Source organism: Zeugodacus cucurbitae, chromosome 5 (genome assembly GCF_028554725.1).
Source record: "Zeugodacus cucurbitae isolate PBARC_wt_2022May chromosome 5, idZeuCucr1.2, whole genome shotgun sequence".
NCBI lineage: Eukaryota > Metazoa > Arthropoda > Insecta > Diptera > Tephritidae > Zeugodacus > Zeugodacus cucurbitae.
The window spans coordinates 34,651,432-34,668,567 of NC_071670.1; the positions used below are offsets into that span (position 1 = coordinate 34,651,432).

Genomic DNA, 17,136 nt, shown 5'->3' on the forward strand with positions numbered 1-17,136 from the left:
CTTTGAGGAGTTCTACTGAGATGAAAGTCTTGGACGGAATATAAATACACTGATGTGGAATCGACTGGTCTGAAAATAATTAATCTTCCTTACTTATCATTCCTTGAGATATATTTGTTCCTGTTGCTCGTGCAAGAAGCATAGGGCTACAAAGTTGATTCGAAGAAATTACGCAGCAGCAAGCTTGAAGGCATTTATAATATTATACATGCATCTAAAGCATAACTCCTAATTTAGAGAAAGTTAGTAAGTAAAAAAATACAGTATTTTCAATATTTGTATGCTAAGGTTTATTAAAAGACTATATCTAAATGTACACAAACTTTTTTAGCTTATACGAAAATCATAAAGTCGCACGAGGAGCATCCCTTCGTATAAAATTAAATAGAATCCGGGCGGTATGCGCGATACATATTCATTTCATTCGGAAACGTTTTATATAGCTCCAATAACATATTGGCCTTAAATTTGCGGTAAGCATCAATTTTGCCTTTAACTTCCTCATTTTTAGCCAATGCCTTTTCGACGCAATCTTTTGTATATAATTGAGGATTCTTGTCCTGGTCAATGTAGTCGAATACTTCGAAGGGAACAAATACGTCCTGCACTTGGTTTTTCAGCTTATCGATTTCCTGCAGACCGGTAACTAAGCCTTGACTATAGAAAAAATATTGTATAAACAATTTTAAACTAATATCACTTAAATTAACTTACATTTTTTGATTCAGCACATTTTGGCCCTACAAAACAAATTTAGAAATTGTTGAATATAGTGGTTTTTGGTAGAGAGTCGTTTTAATCTTTCACGTACCTGTGGCTGGAAATCGCTTACAATAATCCTTATCTGACGGACATTTTCAATGAACATCTCCAACTGAGTTTCAAGATTTTCCAGCGGAGCAGACATTTCACAACAGTAACAGAGTTTCTTAGCACTTTTAGATATGAAAATAAATAAGATTTGTAGACTGATTTTCAGAAAAAATATGAGATCTGTTTGCGCCGAATGTAGAAATAAAGCAAATGTGAAAATATTTGACAGTCCAGTAACGTGGTTACCGGATGTAATATATTAATTTTCTGAAGCATACAAACCGCTACTTCCAAATAATTACATATATTTATTAAAATATTAAACACATTAAATTAAACTGTTTGATTTGTGTCGCGGAGATATTTAGTACACTAATAATAACTACAATATATAAATTCAGGATTTACATTTCTTAAGTACTATAAAAAATCGTATCTGTAATCTCCATATCAATCGTTGTATTTTCAGCGAATTGCATTAAGTGCAATTATTGACCGTTTTGTTTTGCTCGCCCTATTCGCTTATGACACTGAAATTTTCAGTGAACGAGTTTCGCAAATTTACGTAAATTGTTGAATTCGAATAAAATCGCATAAATTATGTCGAGACATGCTTTAATCGGTTTGTAGTAATAAAATATATATAAATATTCAGTTTATAACAAGGACACATTATTTAGGCGGAGGTACAGGATTCATTGGCAAAGGGTTAAGCAAACACTTAATTAAAAATGGTTATGATGTCACTGTAATATCCCGAATGCCTGGGCTAAAGCGCATAACTTGGCTGGAACTAGAACGAAACGGCATACCAAATGGCATTACGGCCGTTGTAAACTTAGCAGGTCAAAATGTGTTAGATCCAAGTCGTCGTTGGACTGATGGCTTTAAACAAAATGTGTGGACATCTAGAGTTAATACAAGTGCAGCATTAGTAAAAGCAATAGCAGATGCACCTCAAGTCAAAGCCTTTGTCAATATATCAGGTGTAAGTCATTATAAGCCTAATGATAAGATAATTTATACTGAGTGCGATCCGGTGGAAGGATTTGGTTTTATGTCGCGTTTATGTTTGGAGTGGGAGAAAGCAGCAACAATACCGGCGAATGTTACACACTGTAGAGGCGTGAGTATATCTTAAAAATATTTAAAATATAATATTTGAAATATTTGTATAGTGGAAGAAGTCAATTAACAATTTATATAATTTTCGTAGGTTAAAATACGTACTGGTGTAGTAATAGGACGAACAGGTGGAATGATTCAGAATATTTGGCTTCCTTTTCAATTGGGCCTAGGCGGTCCTCTGGGCTCTGGGAAACAAATTCTGCCTTGGATTCATTTATATGACTTATGTCAGTTAGTACATAACAGTATTGAAAATGAAAAAATAAAGGGAGTTTTAAATGGAGTGGCGCCACATATTGTAACAAATGGCGAATTTTCTAAGGTAATTTGAGTTATATATACTTGTTCCTTAACAATCTACAAGTCACCATAAAACAAAAGCGATTTATTCTGCATTAATTTTTACTTTTTTTACTCTTTCCTTTCATTAGGCATTTGCTTCTGCTTTGCGACGTCCTTGCCTGTTCGCAGTTCCTGAATTTGTGGTACAAGCCCTTTTTGGCAAAGACCGTTCGGCGTTGCTGCTATCTGGTGCTAAAATTCAACCAAAAATAACTTTAGAGAGTGGGTTTAAATTTAAGTATCCCACTGCTAGGGAAGCGTGCTTAGAAGTTGTGCAGAAAAAGTAAATTTAACATTAAACTTAAACCGCACATATATGTATATATGTAGTACATAATATTTTATTTGATCAGCTTGCCAAAGATAAACAAGCACGATGGAGAAAAAATGTGTAGTCTGTACTTAAATAACTACAATTAATTGTTATATTGAGTCTCGAATCGTCTGGTAACGCTGTGAAGAGTTCTGACACGTCAGTTGTCAGCTGTCAATTTAAGCAGAATTTTCTATCGTTTGTACAACTAAAAAAGTTAAACGTAAAAGCAAACAAAATCGTTTTATTCGATATTTGTTTATAATAAACCAAAGATAGTACTTTAATTCCCACATTTTAGTGTTACTTCTACCAGTAAGTTCATTATAATTATTCATCGTTCGCGGAAGCTGACGTAGTAAATGGTATTTAAATTGATATTTTAGGTGCAGCACTTGCTTCTGACACATTGCGTGGCACCGCATTGAAATCATCGTTGTAGTGCTATACAAACAATAATTTATTAAAAGTTTTAACATACAGCAAATAGTAATATTTAAAAAAAATATGCAGTTACCAGCGTTAAGGTGGCGTTATGCCTTTGCTTGTTTGGCACTTTTGTTTTTTATTGGCTGTCGCACTGGAGAAGCGGTGGAGTTCACATTTGATTTAGCAGACAATTCTGAAGATTGCTTCTTCGAAGAAGTTCGTCGCAATACCACCTGTTATCTTGAGTTTCAAGTATCAGCTGGTGGACAATTGGATGTCGATGTAACTTTGACAAATCCTCACGGCAAAGTAATATACGAACAACAGCGTGCGACATTCGATAGTCATCAGTTTAATGCAGAAGCAACGGGTGTCTACAAAGTTTGTTTCAGCAATCAATTTTCATCATTTTCACATAAAATTGTGTACGTTGACTTCCAAGTGGGAGATGAGCCAGCATTGCCTGGTATTGATGAACATGCCACTGTCTTGACTCAAATGGAAACCTCATCACAGTCGATACACAAAAGCCTGAATGATATACTTGATGCTCAAACACATCATCGCTTGAGTGAATCGAAGGGACGCAAAAGGGCGGAAGATTTGAATGAAGCTGTCATGATGTGGTCAGCTCTGGAGACGGGTATTGTCTTACTTATTGGCTTTGGCCAGATTTTAATTCTACGCAACTTTTTCGCAAACCGCAAGACAGGTGATTCTCGTTATAGTCAGTTACGGTAAAGTACTAAATAATGAAACGATAGAAACGAATTAAAAGACGAATTGAAAGTTATACATAAGTAATAGTACGAAGAGGCAATGTATGGAGAATTGAGTATAAAAATGAATTTAAGTTTGCTTACGCTTATAAGTTTGATTTACTACTTTCAATATATAAACATAGATAACTACAATCTAAAACAATATATGATTTGTTTAATTTCAAAATAATTTATAATAAAGAATTTCAACAACCACACAACATGTGCAATTAATCTCAAAAAAATGAACTCTTTATTCTAAAGCTATGTTGAACATTTCTTCGTAAGTAAAAATATGTAATTTTGGAATAAATTCAGGACGTCGTTTAGCTGTTAGTTTGGTATATTCCTTGCTTATTGTTCAGTCAGTTTTTATTATTACAACAACAATTCAATATTTCCAATAAGAATTAGTTGCGACCTTGTACCAATTGTGCGAATAATACATCGATAAAAATGAAGAGCGTTGGCAACACTGTAACCTTACACACAGCTGACTCGTCTGTCAGCAATTTGCTTCACGACACGTGCATTTTTGCCCGCTGCATCTCGCGAAACTATACTTTTTTGCAACTGACATCATTTCCGTTTAGATGCAATTGTAAATTTATGAAGTTAACAATAAATTACTTTATTAAAATGTGTAATAATTTCGAGTACATGTGTTAAAACGCGCTGTTAATCCTTTGGATGTCAAGATTTTGCACACTTCGGCTGACACCGGCTGGTGCATGCATGTTGATTGCTTCGGTTTGCGATTAGCGATTTTAAATGTTGAAATTCATTGTGTTGCATTACAAGTTGCTCATTGTGTTTAAAAAGTGAAAATTATTCATAAATGCTGCAATATTTGTGAATTTCAACGATAAATTGTTGTTTGTGTTTTTCTTAAATTTTGCATACAACAAATTTGTAGGTAATCAAAAACCCCACCCCTCCCTTTTGTAGCGCAACAAAATCCAACCAAAGCAGAGCAATTTAATTCTTCCATTCCATATTGTGAATGTGAGTGTTGTTTTTGAAAATATTAAAAGAAAAGTGCATTTAATAAATAGAATTGATAATAAATTGTGCAAGTGAAATATATGCGATATTGGTTTAATAGAAAATGTTGGAACATCGGGTGTTGCGCTACACATTTTATGGTCTGACTACGACCGTTTCGGTAGTGTTGTTGTCAGAAATCTTTTATCGTGGCTATTTGTACGTGCGCGAACGTTTGTGGCGTCGCGATGCAACTGATGACGAAATAGCCGAAGTCATCTGGACGAATGAGTTGACACAAAGCTGCGCTGGTGGTCACATATTAAAATCGCCAGCGGAACGTAAAAGTCCCACATATGAAAGCCCATCGAAGGGCATGATTGAAAATGGACATATTACGAAATTACCTACTCCTAGTGCTAGTCCTTCCTGTGAGAATCGGTACTGTGCTGCCAATAACGTCGGTCGTTTAATAGCGTTAATTGATAAATCAAAATATACCATTGATCTAGCAATGTATACGTTTACATCCTACGATCTGTCGCAGGCATTTATGCGTGCCATTCGCAGAGGAGTCTCTGTACGCATAATAAGTGACAAAGAAATGGTGTACTCCAGTGGTTCACAGATTATAACGCTAACAAAGGCAGGTTAGTAAAGAATATTTCTAGAAATGTATTTGAATTATGAAAAACTTCAAACTTCTAGATATTAATTATAACACATACAGACATACAAACGTTGGAAAATTTTGCAAATCAGCTGATGATGTCATGTATGTGTGAACATTTGTAGCAATGCAATCGTGAAGCTTGCACGAATATACAGTTCGAACTACTTTATTGAAAAAAAAAATACAAATGTGTATATATAGAAAATGTTTCCAGACTTCGATTGGATATCGGATGAATATCTACAGCGCGTTTGTAGGGATTAATCACATATTTATACAGGTATTGCGTATCCGTTCATTTTGAAACTTTCTGTATCCATGCAACTAATCACATCTTCGCTCTCCCCATTAAAAATAAGTTTGCACTTGCTATCTAGCAAAAAGCACGACAAGTACAATAACAAATACCATGGTTTCGCGCAAACGTATTGACGTTCCTTCAAGCATCTCAGTTGCGTCGTAGCTACGGACAATGTGGTCTTATTTCTTTATGCAAACGATTGAGCCACGTGCATTTTGTGGTAAAATATTCGCACTCAATGACAGCCACGTTTTTCATGCTTTCCTGCACATCATCTGTCGCTTTTATTAATAGCGAATTCAAATAAAATTATTAAATGTAATTTGGTTATTTCAACAAAATTTTATGCAGTTTTGCGGCAATGCATTGTTGTCAAGTGCAGAATTGCTGCAGTGTCACCTGAATGTGATTGAGCTAATTATAAGTAACAAGTGCTTTTAATTTACTATAACAAAGAATGTGACATTTGAAATAATTACAGTGTTCATTAATTTGAAAATATCTAAATTGGAATATTTTCTTTTTTTGAAATTTTAAACTTTGTAGCAAACAGTTGTGAAATTGTTGTTGTGTCTGTGCTAAAATCGGTGGCATCATTAGCGCTTAACACTGCCATACCAGCGGACAGAAATTTATACAAAAATCAGTGTATACTTTTAGGGTGTAATATCGGAAATGGAAAATTGAGTTGCGTGTCCGCGCTTTTTTCCTCTACATGTCGATAATAAAGTGCAGTACATTATTATTTTTTTATTTACGAGTTTTTAATTTCAAAATAATATATATTTTTCTGATTAAAGAAAACGGCAGTGTTAGTATTTATAATATTTAGATATTAGAAACTTGCAACTAACAGCAATATTATTTGCTTAGCTAGTTATTCACTCAAATTCATACAATATATTTCATTTTCCATATTAATTTACTTTTAGGCGTGCCCGTTCGTTGTCCCATGACCACAATGCTAATGCATCATAAATTTTGCCTGCTGGACGGACCGAAACGTGCGCGTTCGGTACTAGGCAACGTCGGTCAAACATATGATTCGCGTAATGTAAAAGGTGTACTCATGTCCGGCTCACTCAATTGGACCATGCAGGTGAATATAATTTTTTATAGAAAAATCATATGGTTTATCAATTACTTTATTAAAATTTTCAGGGTTTTGGTGGCAATTGGGAGAATATCGTAATCAGCTCCAATAGAATGTTGTTGGAGCAATTCGAAGATGAATTTCAACGCATGTGGTTAGCATTCGCTCCACGTCTGAGCTCTTAAACAACGAATGTGAAAGGTAAGTACGAAATGGAAGGTTATAGTTTACCATTGGCTCCCACGTTTAGGCACTTCGATAGACATTTCCTAATGCCGTTAATTACATACTTTATTGTCATATGTCCACAATGGGATACTGGATTTTCTCGCTAAGCCCTTTTGATTGTTTTGCCGTTAAGCATTTATTTAGGATGTATGTCTGTACTTATTTGTGTGAAATCACGGTGGATAATGGCAACAAATTAATATGCGGTTTACAAACTCACCTTTAAAAAGTCTTTCATGAAATGTGTTTTGCTATTTTATTTCTGGTTTTATCTCTTGATATATCTGCATCTATTGGTTATTGAATGGTGTTTTGTTTTTATAATGCAACCACATTGTGTGAAATTACAATTATATACATTAATGTACATACATATGTATTGCTATTATTATATTATATTAGAATACTCTGTGAATAGAACTCTGGTACTGGATATTTGACTTTCAATATCCTTGTGAAAATATTTCGGCGGTGCGGAAGGACTTGGAAAAAACATTTATGTAATTATATTAGAGTTTGAGACTATTCTCGAAGCTTTAAATTATTAGTCTTACTAAGATATTTATTAAGTTCAATATTTCACTAACTACCAGATATCAGTTACCTATAAGCAGTTTCTGAATGAGATTTATTATTTTTTAGTAATTTATTATTATTATTATTATTATTATTAACCCAAACGATTACCCTCCTCCCGCCCAACCGACGCGTGGGGCGCAGTCCGCATACGGGCGGAATTTGCCGAGTCTAGAAAGGCAAGAGATTTTTAAGCGTCCGGTTCTCAAACTGCTCAGCTACAGAAAGAAACATTTCAACAGCTGAGATTTAAAAATTTATTAAAACAAAAAGTTAAAAATTTCTGAATATTATTTATTAAGAGAAGACAAAATAGTTTTTTTGATGCTAAATATTGAGTCAGATGGATCAAATGTGCTGGAATGCGAATTAAAATCATGACATATTCGGCAGAATGGTTCATTTAACTCAAAATTTGTTCTACAAGATTTTAGAAATAATGGTCTAAACTGCCTGGATGAACGCAATGGGACATTAAACTTAATATCAGACAAAAGGAATGAACTACAAACTAAACCATTCAGAAGTTTTACTAGAAAAATTATACCTAGCATTTCTCTGCGACTAGTGAGTGTGGGAAGATTTATAAGTTTTAAACGACTAGTATACGGGGGAAGATTCAATCTTGAATCCCAATGTAAGTGGCCTAAAGCAAAAAGTAAAAATTGTTTTTGAACGGACTCAAGCTTATCAGAATGGGATTGATAGCTAGGATTCCATACCACAGAACCATACTCCAATATAGGCCTTACCAATGTTGTAAAAAGAATTTTAGTAATATACGGATCACTAAATTCTTTAGACCAACGTTTAACAAAGCTAAGAGCACCTTTAGCTTTTAAGACAATTGAATTTACATGAGAATTAAAATTTAGTTTAGGGTCCATAGTAACTCCTAAATCAACAAAGCTAGATACTTGCTCTAAACTGAAGTTATTTATTACGTAGGGAGAAGGATCAACAGATCTACGGGAAAAGCACATCGTTTTACATTGTTTAAGATTCAGTGGCATATCATTTATGTGACACCAAGTAACTAAATTATTTAAGTCCAATTGTAACTCAGTTCTATCATTATAAGAAGTATATGATTTAAAAAGTTTTACATCATCCGCATATAATAAAATTTCTGAAAACTTAATTACTGAAGGTATATCATTGATGAACAACAAGAACAGAATCGGGCCGAGATGACTACCCTGTGGAACCCCTGAAGTGACACTAATTGAATCGGATAATGTATTATTAAATAAAACTTGTTGTTTTCTGTTAGTAAGATATGAGGATACCCATTCAAGAAGTCTTGGTTGAAAACCAAGAAGATTCAGTTTTTGCAAAAGAATTGAGTGGTATACTCTATCGAATGCTTTACTAAAGTCTGTATATATAACATCAGTATTCTTATTATCCCTAAAACCCATTGACACATGGTTTACAAATTCAAGCAAGTTAGTTACTGTAGATTTCCCTTTACAAAATCCATGCTGAGAGAATGAAATTAAAGGAGAGATTAAGAAAGTTATTTGGTCAGTGACAATAGCTTCAAAAAGTTTGGGTATAGCTGACATTTTAGCTATCCCCCTATAGTTCTCAACAGATGATCTAACTCCACTTTTATGCAAAGGTAATATAAAAGAGTTTTTCCACATTGACGGAAAAATACCTTGTTTAAGAGATAGGTTAAAAAGCTTAGTTAAGGGCAGATAGATATATTTTGCGCAATTTTTAAGAAAGCTTGAGGGAATCATATCAGGGCCATATTTAAACGAATTTTTTAACGTAACTAAATAATTTAAGACATCTGTTTCAGAAATAATTGGTGTATTAATTACAGTACTCGGACATAACACTTGATGATATGGCACATTCATAGGGTAGTTTGAACAATAATTGGATTTGAAGAATTCTGCAAACATATTAGAAATAATATAATTGTCACATGACATTGTTGATTTATATTTCATCGCGGACGGAAAATTTGAAATCCTGCGTTTGGAGTTAACGAAACCATAAAACAATTTCGGATTACGAATAATATTATTTTTTACTTTGATTATGTAGTTTTTATAACATTTTTTGTTAAGTTTCTCAAACTGACGACGCAATTTAGAATATTTTAAATAGTCAACAAGAGCTCCAGTTCTTTTATAAAGTTTAAAAGCACGAGCTTTTTTATTTTTTAATTTACATAGCTCATTCGAATACCACAAATTTAAACTTTTTCTATTGATAATAAAACATTTCGGAACAAATCTTTCAAAAATATTAAAAATTGTTTCATTAAAATGTGATACATTTAATTCAATATTACCACTATAATCAGGCCAAGTCAATTTAGAAAGTTCACAATTAATCTTTTTGAAGTTAGCTTTCGCAAAGTTGAACCGAGAACAAAGGTCCTGTTTGTTGCATACAAGTAATTCGTCTATGATTTCGATATTAATTTCCAAGGCAGGGTGATAAGAATCCTCTGGCAAAACTAAAGGATCAGATCGGACCACAGAAACTGTTGAAGTATTATCAACATAGACCAAATCTAAGAATTTACCAAACTTGTTCGGAATTAAGTTAATTTGGTTAAGACCCATCCCAGACATTTCTTCCAAAAACTCATTAAAGCTTTATCGAGTGCAAAAAGGGGTAATGCAATCGTCAACAGATTTCCAAGATACACACGGTAAATTGAAATCGCCTAGAACAATTATGTAATCAGTATTCTTAGCAATTGAAAAAACATTATTTATTAAAGAAACATGCTGCGTATATACAGATAAGTCCGATTGAGGCGGAATATAAGATAAAGTTAGATAAATAGAACATTTATTAATACAAATTCGTATGCACTTAAATTCAATAAAGTCCGCATGAGGAACTTCTACTTCTTCAGATAGAATTGAAGAAGCAAATAATAGAATAATTTCGTTAATTTTTAATTTCGACGAGATGTAAAACTTTATATCTTCGATTGTGGTATCCGAAGCGAATCTCGAAACGAAAATTGATTTTCGTTGAGGTATTACTACCAAATTTTTTGCCTGAATAGTTTTCCGCTTAAGGTTATCGTTAATTGTTTTCGGAGGATTAAGCACTTTTGAAGAGGAAGGCTTCTCTCCTTGAGGGCAAGGAGATGAGAGATTAATAAGGTCTAATTTCACCGGTGACATACTTTTCACGGACAAAGTGGCAGGTTCCTCATTAGACGGACGTTTACGTTTTGATGAAGGCTTAGCATGATCAAGATGATAGATCATTCAGGCATTTAAATGATTGAAACAACACTTCATAATGCTTAAATTTTTCTGTAAGGTTTTGAAGTTCTCGACCGATTTCTTTAAAATCTGGCAACACAATTAAAATTTAAATATAACACAAAAGCAAATTAGCACAAATACTTAGCTTTAGATTACACTTATTAAAAGTAAACTTTCTTTAATTATATTAATAAATTTAAGCACAAATTCAAGAACCGAGAAAAAATTAAACTTCACAGTTTGACGTGTTGCCAGATTTCTTCTACATATAAATATAAATTCTATAAATTCCAGTAGATTTGTTGCAAAAATAATTCTTCAAATATGGACTACTTGTTGTGAATGATTTATATCCACTTACATAGATTTTTGTATTATATATACATACATACATACATAAATATATATTTTTTCGTTTTAATGTGACAAATCCGCTTGTTGCTTGACAATTACATTGTTGTTTTAAGGATTTTCTCAAATTGTCACATGTTGCGAGTTTTCCTATGCACGGTCGCTTTGTTTGTGCCTTCCTGTAAATCTCTCATCAGCAGGGGGCCATTCCTTTCACTACGAGAATGCATTTAGTATATACATACCTACATACTTAACATGCACGAGTTGTTTTAAGTGTTATTTGAAAAGAAAAAATACCAATACACACACACAAAACGCTTAAATGTAAGCGGAAAAGTGAATTTCATAGACAACACCAGTATCGGCAACCGAAAACGATTGAACTCATTGATTCGAAAGAATTGCTTGGCCACAATATGTTTGTGATTACTGCGTTAATCCCTACTCGTTGTCCTACAGTGAGGCGTGGAGGCAGAGTGTGAAATTTCAGCGACAACTATGTGTGTATAAATTAATTAAGTATCCAATGGTGTATGCAATTTACCGTTTTTTATGTACATGTATAACTATAATATACAGTTATACCTTTCTACAGGTATGGAAACCGTTATTATGCCATGCAAACACCCAATGCCGAGGCTGACCATTGTGACAGAGCAAATATTCTCGAAAAATCCATTTGTAATATCCATTTTGTATCTAACAAGATACTTCAAAATTGGCAAAGCGCCTGGTCTACAGCAGTCAAACACTCATACAGCACAGTTTGTGGTCCTTTTCTCCATGCGACAATTCAAACAGTTACACTTCATTTAGCAATGACATTTTAATTAGGCATTTATGAGAGACATTTTGTAATAAATTTCCACACATCTGATATCTGAATGTGTGTGTATATATGTAGATATGTATGTCAGCGCGCATTTGCTGGGATAAAAACCATTAATTGTCATATAGTTTTCGTATTTTTTTATGTTTGCTATAGTTTGGCTGTTAGTGGTGTATTTTGTATAAATTGTGTTCATATACGTATACGTCCTCATCATTCCAGTGGTGGCTAATTATCGAAGAAAAAATTCAAAATTCTTTCATATTTTCTACTGTTTGTTCATATTGATTTTAATTGGCGTTTGATGGTACAAAAAAATAAAGGCACTTCACTAACTTATTATTTATATCTACATAAACGCTAACATACATATAAAATAGATATTCAGGAACCACTTATTGCATTTTGAGATACATTTGTATTTTTTCCTCCAGCTTACAAGTTTTTTTAGTCTTTTGTTTATCCCTTTTGTTGCTTCGCTGTCTAATTATTGCATTATTCCACACAACTGCTCGTGTTCATTTTTATAGTTTTTATTCGCTTTTCATAATAGTTTACTTTGCGCGCTGTGGTTGTTGTTAGCGTGTTTGTCTTGCTGTTAATCCATTTAATTGCAACAATGTTGAGTTCAGCTATAGTTTTTTGTAATTTTTTATAATTGTCGGATCATCCACCTATTTATTCCATGGTAATGCCATGTTGCAGAAATTAAAACCTATATGTTTTGCGGTTTTCATTTAGTATATACCCTTTCTGCCATGAAAAATATTTCCACATTTAAGAAAATAAGGAATTATGGTGCAGTAATCTCTAGGATTCAACATTTTTAACAATTCTATTACTAAAGCCGCTGATTTTCTGCAAGCCATGATAAGTAGTTTGTTAAAAAAATGTACAACCATACAAAAAAATGTTGGTTCTAACCTTGGGGTCTTACTAGAAGTTGCGAGATTTTTAGAAAATGATGTAGTATTCGCAACTAGCTACCAGAAATACTTTTAGATGCCAAGTTTCAAAAAAAAAATATTTTTCAAATGTCCACGCTATATTGTTCAGCCGCCAGCCGCCAAAAGTAACATCAAATGCGTAATCAGCGACCCTGAAAACTCCCAAGTAACGAGTTTTAAGCGAATCCGATGAGTTTTTCAAAAAAGGCTATGTTGAACCCCCTATGTTGAATTTTGAAAAAAAACCGACACTGAATTCGTTATCCAATAGATCAAAAAGGAGAGTTCCTCAGTGAGAAATTTGACGAAATCATTGTATGGAAACTTTTCTAGATTAGTTTTTTTGTATTAGTTTTAGAAGGTTAAAAAACTTCAAATATCCCGATGTAAAAAAAATCGATATTCAACTGTAGGTGCCACAGCTTCAGACACGCCTTAAACGCCATTCACAGCGGAGCCATTAACAGCTTCTTTGACTCCCTCCCATTGAGGGTCAAACCACCATCAATAGCAGACGATGAGCTCTAGTTGCCACGTGAAACCAGCGTCACCTCTTTCGCTTACCCAACGAACCCGACTGATCTAACACCCCTCTCTACCATAGGTCCGAGTTAGTTTCCTTCCTTCCTACCGTTAGATGAACTCGACGACAACTAGACGTATACTTTCCAGGATTGGATAATCGTTACAACAACAACAATAGGGTCTTAAAATAAAATTTTTTCTGGTCCCAAAACTGAAATATTCGGAACAGGACACATGAAATTGTTTGCTACTAGAATGAATAAATAAATAAAGAATATGTCTATAATAGCTGAATGAATCTTTGATATTGTTACATAGACTCATTCTTAAGACAATTAAAACTTCTTCGCGTCAAATTTGATTGGATGTTGTATGACAATTTAGTATCCTAGCGAGGTTGTAAAGCTTGTAAAGCTTGTCACATCTCTCTGTTGAGGGGTAGGTTATGGACCATCAGTCACTCCTATTTACGTTTCTCAAATGATCTCTAAATCCACGCTTCAATGCTCGATTTAAATATCTACGTATGTCGTGAAGTTAGGAATCCCCTTCCATTACAACATCTTGCATTATTCCTGTTGAGATGCCTTTCCTATTCAATGTGAATACCCATAAGAGTATGCTGCCGGCGACATGTTTGCATGCTGAGCACATGCAACACGTGGCAAATGAGCAATAATAATTCGCAAACAAACACATTTTGATTGCGCCAATGAACTGTTAACCAGTTAGGTTGCAGACAACGCTAGGGAGTACACACACACACACACAAACATGGGAACAACAACATGCATACTTGGTACAATGGCACTTCAGGTATTTAATGAGTATGAATGATGCACAACACACATACACACTATATACAACATAGAAATTATAAAGACATAGAGAGGGGGGCTGGACGCATCACCAACGACTTACACAATCGCCTTAGGGCATTTCGCTACCGATCTCAACGGTCTGGTGGTGGTCGATCCTGCTGGTGGAGTGGCGGTTTTGCCGCATACAAACGTGCTAACGGGGAAACGTGTTTCAACATGCCATGCCATACCATGCCGTGCCACACTTAAATAAGACGCAGCTGTAGAAAGAAACTGTTGCACAAAAGAAGCTGTTGCTGGCAAACTCTTCAGCACAAAAACGACCACAACCACCGTGAACGCAGACAACGCCAGACAAGATGCGGCAATTTTGGAGGCCAAACCGAGCGACCGACCAGTAACAGTTGTAGTCACAGCGGCTGCCACTTAATGCGACAGATGTTCACCGAAAGACGCTCTCGGTCACTGCCATACTATGGGTATTTCATAAAACGGAGAAAATTGTAATGACACCAAGGGGGAGGAGACGTGAAAGGTAGTAAGTTGTGGCAAAAGCAAAAGTGCTGGGCGCAATTGTAGTAGAACGCTTTTTTGCCGCGATCTTATGTAAATATGTATGTATGTATGCGTCTTGAAGTGTTGTAGTGGTAGTGGTAGTGGCAAGGAACCAGTAAGTTCCCTGAGTTTGCCATTCCTTTGCATTCAAGCGGTATTTGTATGTATTGTTATGCACATAAGCATAGTAATTGGCGCAATAGCGAGCAAGCAATATGTGTTTGTATGTGTGTTTTTGCCTTTGTTTTTGTTTTACCTTAAGCGCAGAGCGGCGTGGAGTTATTGTTTTCCCTCAAAAGTAATAACAACATTTTTGCAGCTTTCGATTTTCCGCTTCCAGCACTGCTATCCCATCTTCAAGTGTGTTATGTATAGCACACACACACACACACACACACACACACAGAGAGATCTGAATTTCTTTGTGTATATGTGTGTGTTTTTGTAATTTTTGCACATGTCTACTTCGTGTCTGATTGCATTGATCCTTCTCAATTCCAGACACTTTTGTTTTGCTGACTTGTTTTGCTTTTACGCACACATACATATATATTTAATTTTTGCACACACACATACTTATATTTTACTAGGCACCGGTGTACGGTTGTTGCTCGCTGAGCAAGTAAGCGTTTAAGGCTGTTTCCTGGGGTACCCTGTTGCTTCTGCTGTCCTTAATTTGTTGTATGGCGTTATGTGTGTGTATGTATGTAAATCTGTATGTATGTATGTATGTATGTAGATCCTGAAATCCATTTCAGTTGATTTTTAGCAGCTCTTCAGGATGCAAATCCATCATCTTGCTTCCTTGCTTCTACCATATGCCAAAGCGCTGTGTCCCTGACTTGCGCCAAAATGTCGTGCCTCAAACTGCAATGACAAACAGACAAAAACTTGTGCAAACACACATATATATGTACATCTGTTTTTAATCTTTTTCATATTGCTTACATACATATGTACATATTTTTAGTATTTTTATGCATTTGTTTTGGTTCTCATTCTCGGTGCTTCGTTTACTTGCGTATTCCTGTGGCGTACACAACTTCCTTATAAATACAAAAATACGCATACAAACGTACATATGAATGTATGTCTGTACATCAGTAAAAATATATGTACATATATCCACATCTTACTATGAACCTTGACCAGTTGTTTTTAATTTCTTCGTCTGAGTCATCTCGCTTCTCCAGCGGCTGCTTGGTTTTGGCAATTTGCCTGTTGCGCCAACTGTACCTCCATGCACTTCGTCAGCTTGCTACATATACTCTTCCAGCTTTGCCTTCGCCATTATTTGTTTTATTAAAAAACAAAGGAAGTAAGCAAGTAAGCGAAAATGCTAGTGATAACGCAATGAAAAAAAAAAACAATAAAAATAAAAATAAAAATTCTAAAAATTTGTTTTAAAATGTCTTCGAGTCAAGTAGTACATGTGCGGTTAGGGCAACAGGCCAACAACGGGCCAATAAGTCATTTTATGTTGTTGCAGCTTGCAACATAAGCACTCTGCACTCATTACCTTTTTGATTGTAGTTATTTCAGCTGAAATGTTCCGAAATTATACTGTCCTTTGTTTAATTTCATGTTTTAATGTCAGCGTCGCGGCGGAAGTGGCTGTCATTCGCGCTGAAGATTCTCAAAATGGATAAAGTTGTACTCTTTAGAACTATTTTTTGTGTGGCTTAATTGAAATTGTATGCGCATGGCTTTTGATAGCTCAATTATTGTCATATTATTGTAAATTACGTTTGTGAGTTTTGTAATAAGTTGGAAATGGAGATTTCGAAGATTTTGGAGTTGAGGCTGCTGTAGTTTGGCAGGTGAGATGTTAAAGGTCCTCAGTTGTAACGAGTTTAAATGCTGGAGACAGTTTGACACAAACTAAGTTAAAGATCAGCAATGATTTATCTAACAAATCTTCTGTAACCACTTAAGTCAATCTGAATTCTAATACCAAATGCTCTTATTCTCAATGGTTAAATCTACAACTACAGCAATAAGACTTACACTACAAGAAGAAAAAATAAATACAATATACATATGATAAAATTTAAATGATTAAATTAATGTTAATGGCTGAACTAAAACTAAGTTTCGTCGAAAAAAGACCTTTTTTCATGAATTTTCTTAGAAAAAATTATTGCTGTAGGGAGACAGTACTACATTTGAAGGATACTTAAAAAAAGTTTTATCGAAAAATAGCGAGGAATAAC

General features: G+C 34.5%; 4 protein-coding genes across 6 annotated transcripts in view; 3 read left to right on the forward strand and 1 right to left on the reverse strand.

The window, feature by feature from the left end:
- Positions 1–266: 266 nt before the first annotated feature.
- Positions 267–1,049, reverse strand: LOC105216411 (mediator of RNA polymerase II transcription subunit 10). Its single transcript, XM_011190884.3, has 3 exons — positions 812–1,049; positions 715–740; positions 267–657 (listed from the first exon to the last, which is right to left on the reverse strand). The coding sequence occupies exons 1-3, from the start codon at positions 905–907 to the stop codon at positions 381–383; spliced, it is 399 nt and encodes a 132-aa protein (XP_011189186.1). The 5' UTR covers positions 908–1,049; the 3' UTR covers positions 267–380.
- A 227-nt stretch (positions 1,050–1,276) lies between these two features.
- LOC105216413 (epimerase family protein SDR39U1) lies at positions 1,277–2,889 on the forward strand. Its single transcript, XM_011190887.3, has 4 exons — positions 1,277–1,435; positions 1,494–1,939; positions 2,030–2,263; positions 2,373–2,889. Exons 1-4 carry the CDS (start codon positions 1,414–1,416, stop codon positions 2,568–2,570), a joined length of 900 nt encoding a protein of 299 aa, XP_011189189.2. The 5' UTR covers positions 1,277–1,413; the 3' UTR covers positions 2,571–2,889.
- LOC105216412 (transmembrane emp24 domain-containing protein 7) lies at positions 2,757–3,951 on the forward strand. The gene is made up of 2 exons (XM_054230804.1): positions 2,757–2,911; positions 2,983–3,951. The coding sequence occupies exon 2, from the start codon at positions 3,104–3,106 to the stop codon at positions 3,764–3,766; it is 663 nt and encodes a 220-aa protein (XP_054086779.1). The 5' UTR covers positions 2,757–2,911; positions 2,983–3,103; the 3' UTR covers positions 3,767–3,951.
- Positions 3,952–4,209: 258 nt separating this feature from the next.
- LOC105216434 (mitochondrial cardiolipin hydrolase) overlaps positions 4,210–17,136 on the forward strand; it is a 64,818-nt gene continuing 51,891 nt past the window's right edge. For 2 of the 3 annotated variants that reach the window (XM_054230803.1, XM_054230802.1), the window contains exons 1-3: positions 4,210–5,420; positions 6,677–6,843; positions 6,906–7,038. In XM_054230803.1, the coding sequence (XP_054086778.1) occupies positions 4,895–5,420; positions 6,677–6,843; positions 6,906–7,022 (810 nt within the window). In that variant the 5' untranslated portion in view covers positions 4,210–4,894 and the 3' untranslated portion in view covers positions 7,023–7,038. Of the gene's footprint in view, positions 5,421–6,676; positions 6,844–6,905; positions 7,697–17,136 lie in introns of those variants that run through there. The other variant, XM_029042962.2, reaches the window with a different exon arrangement.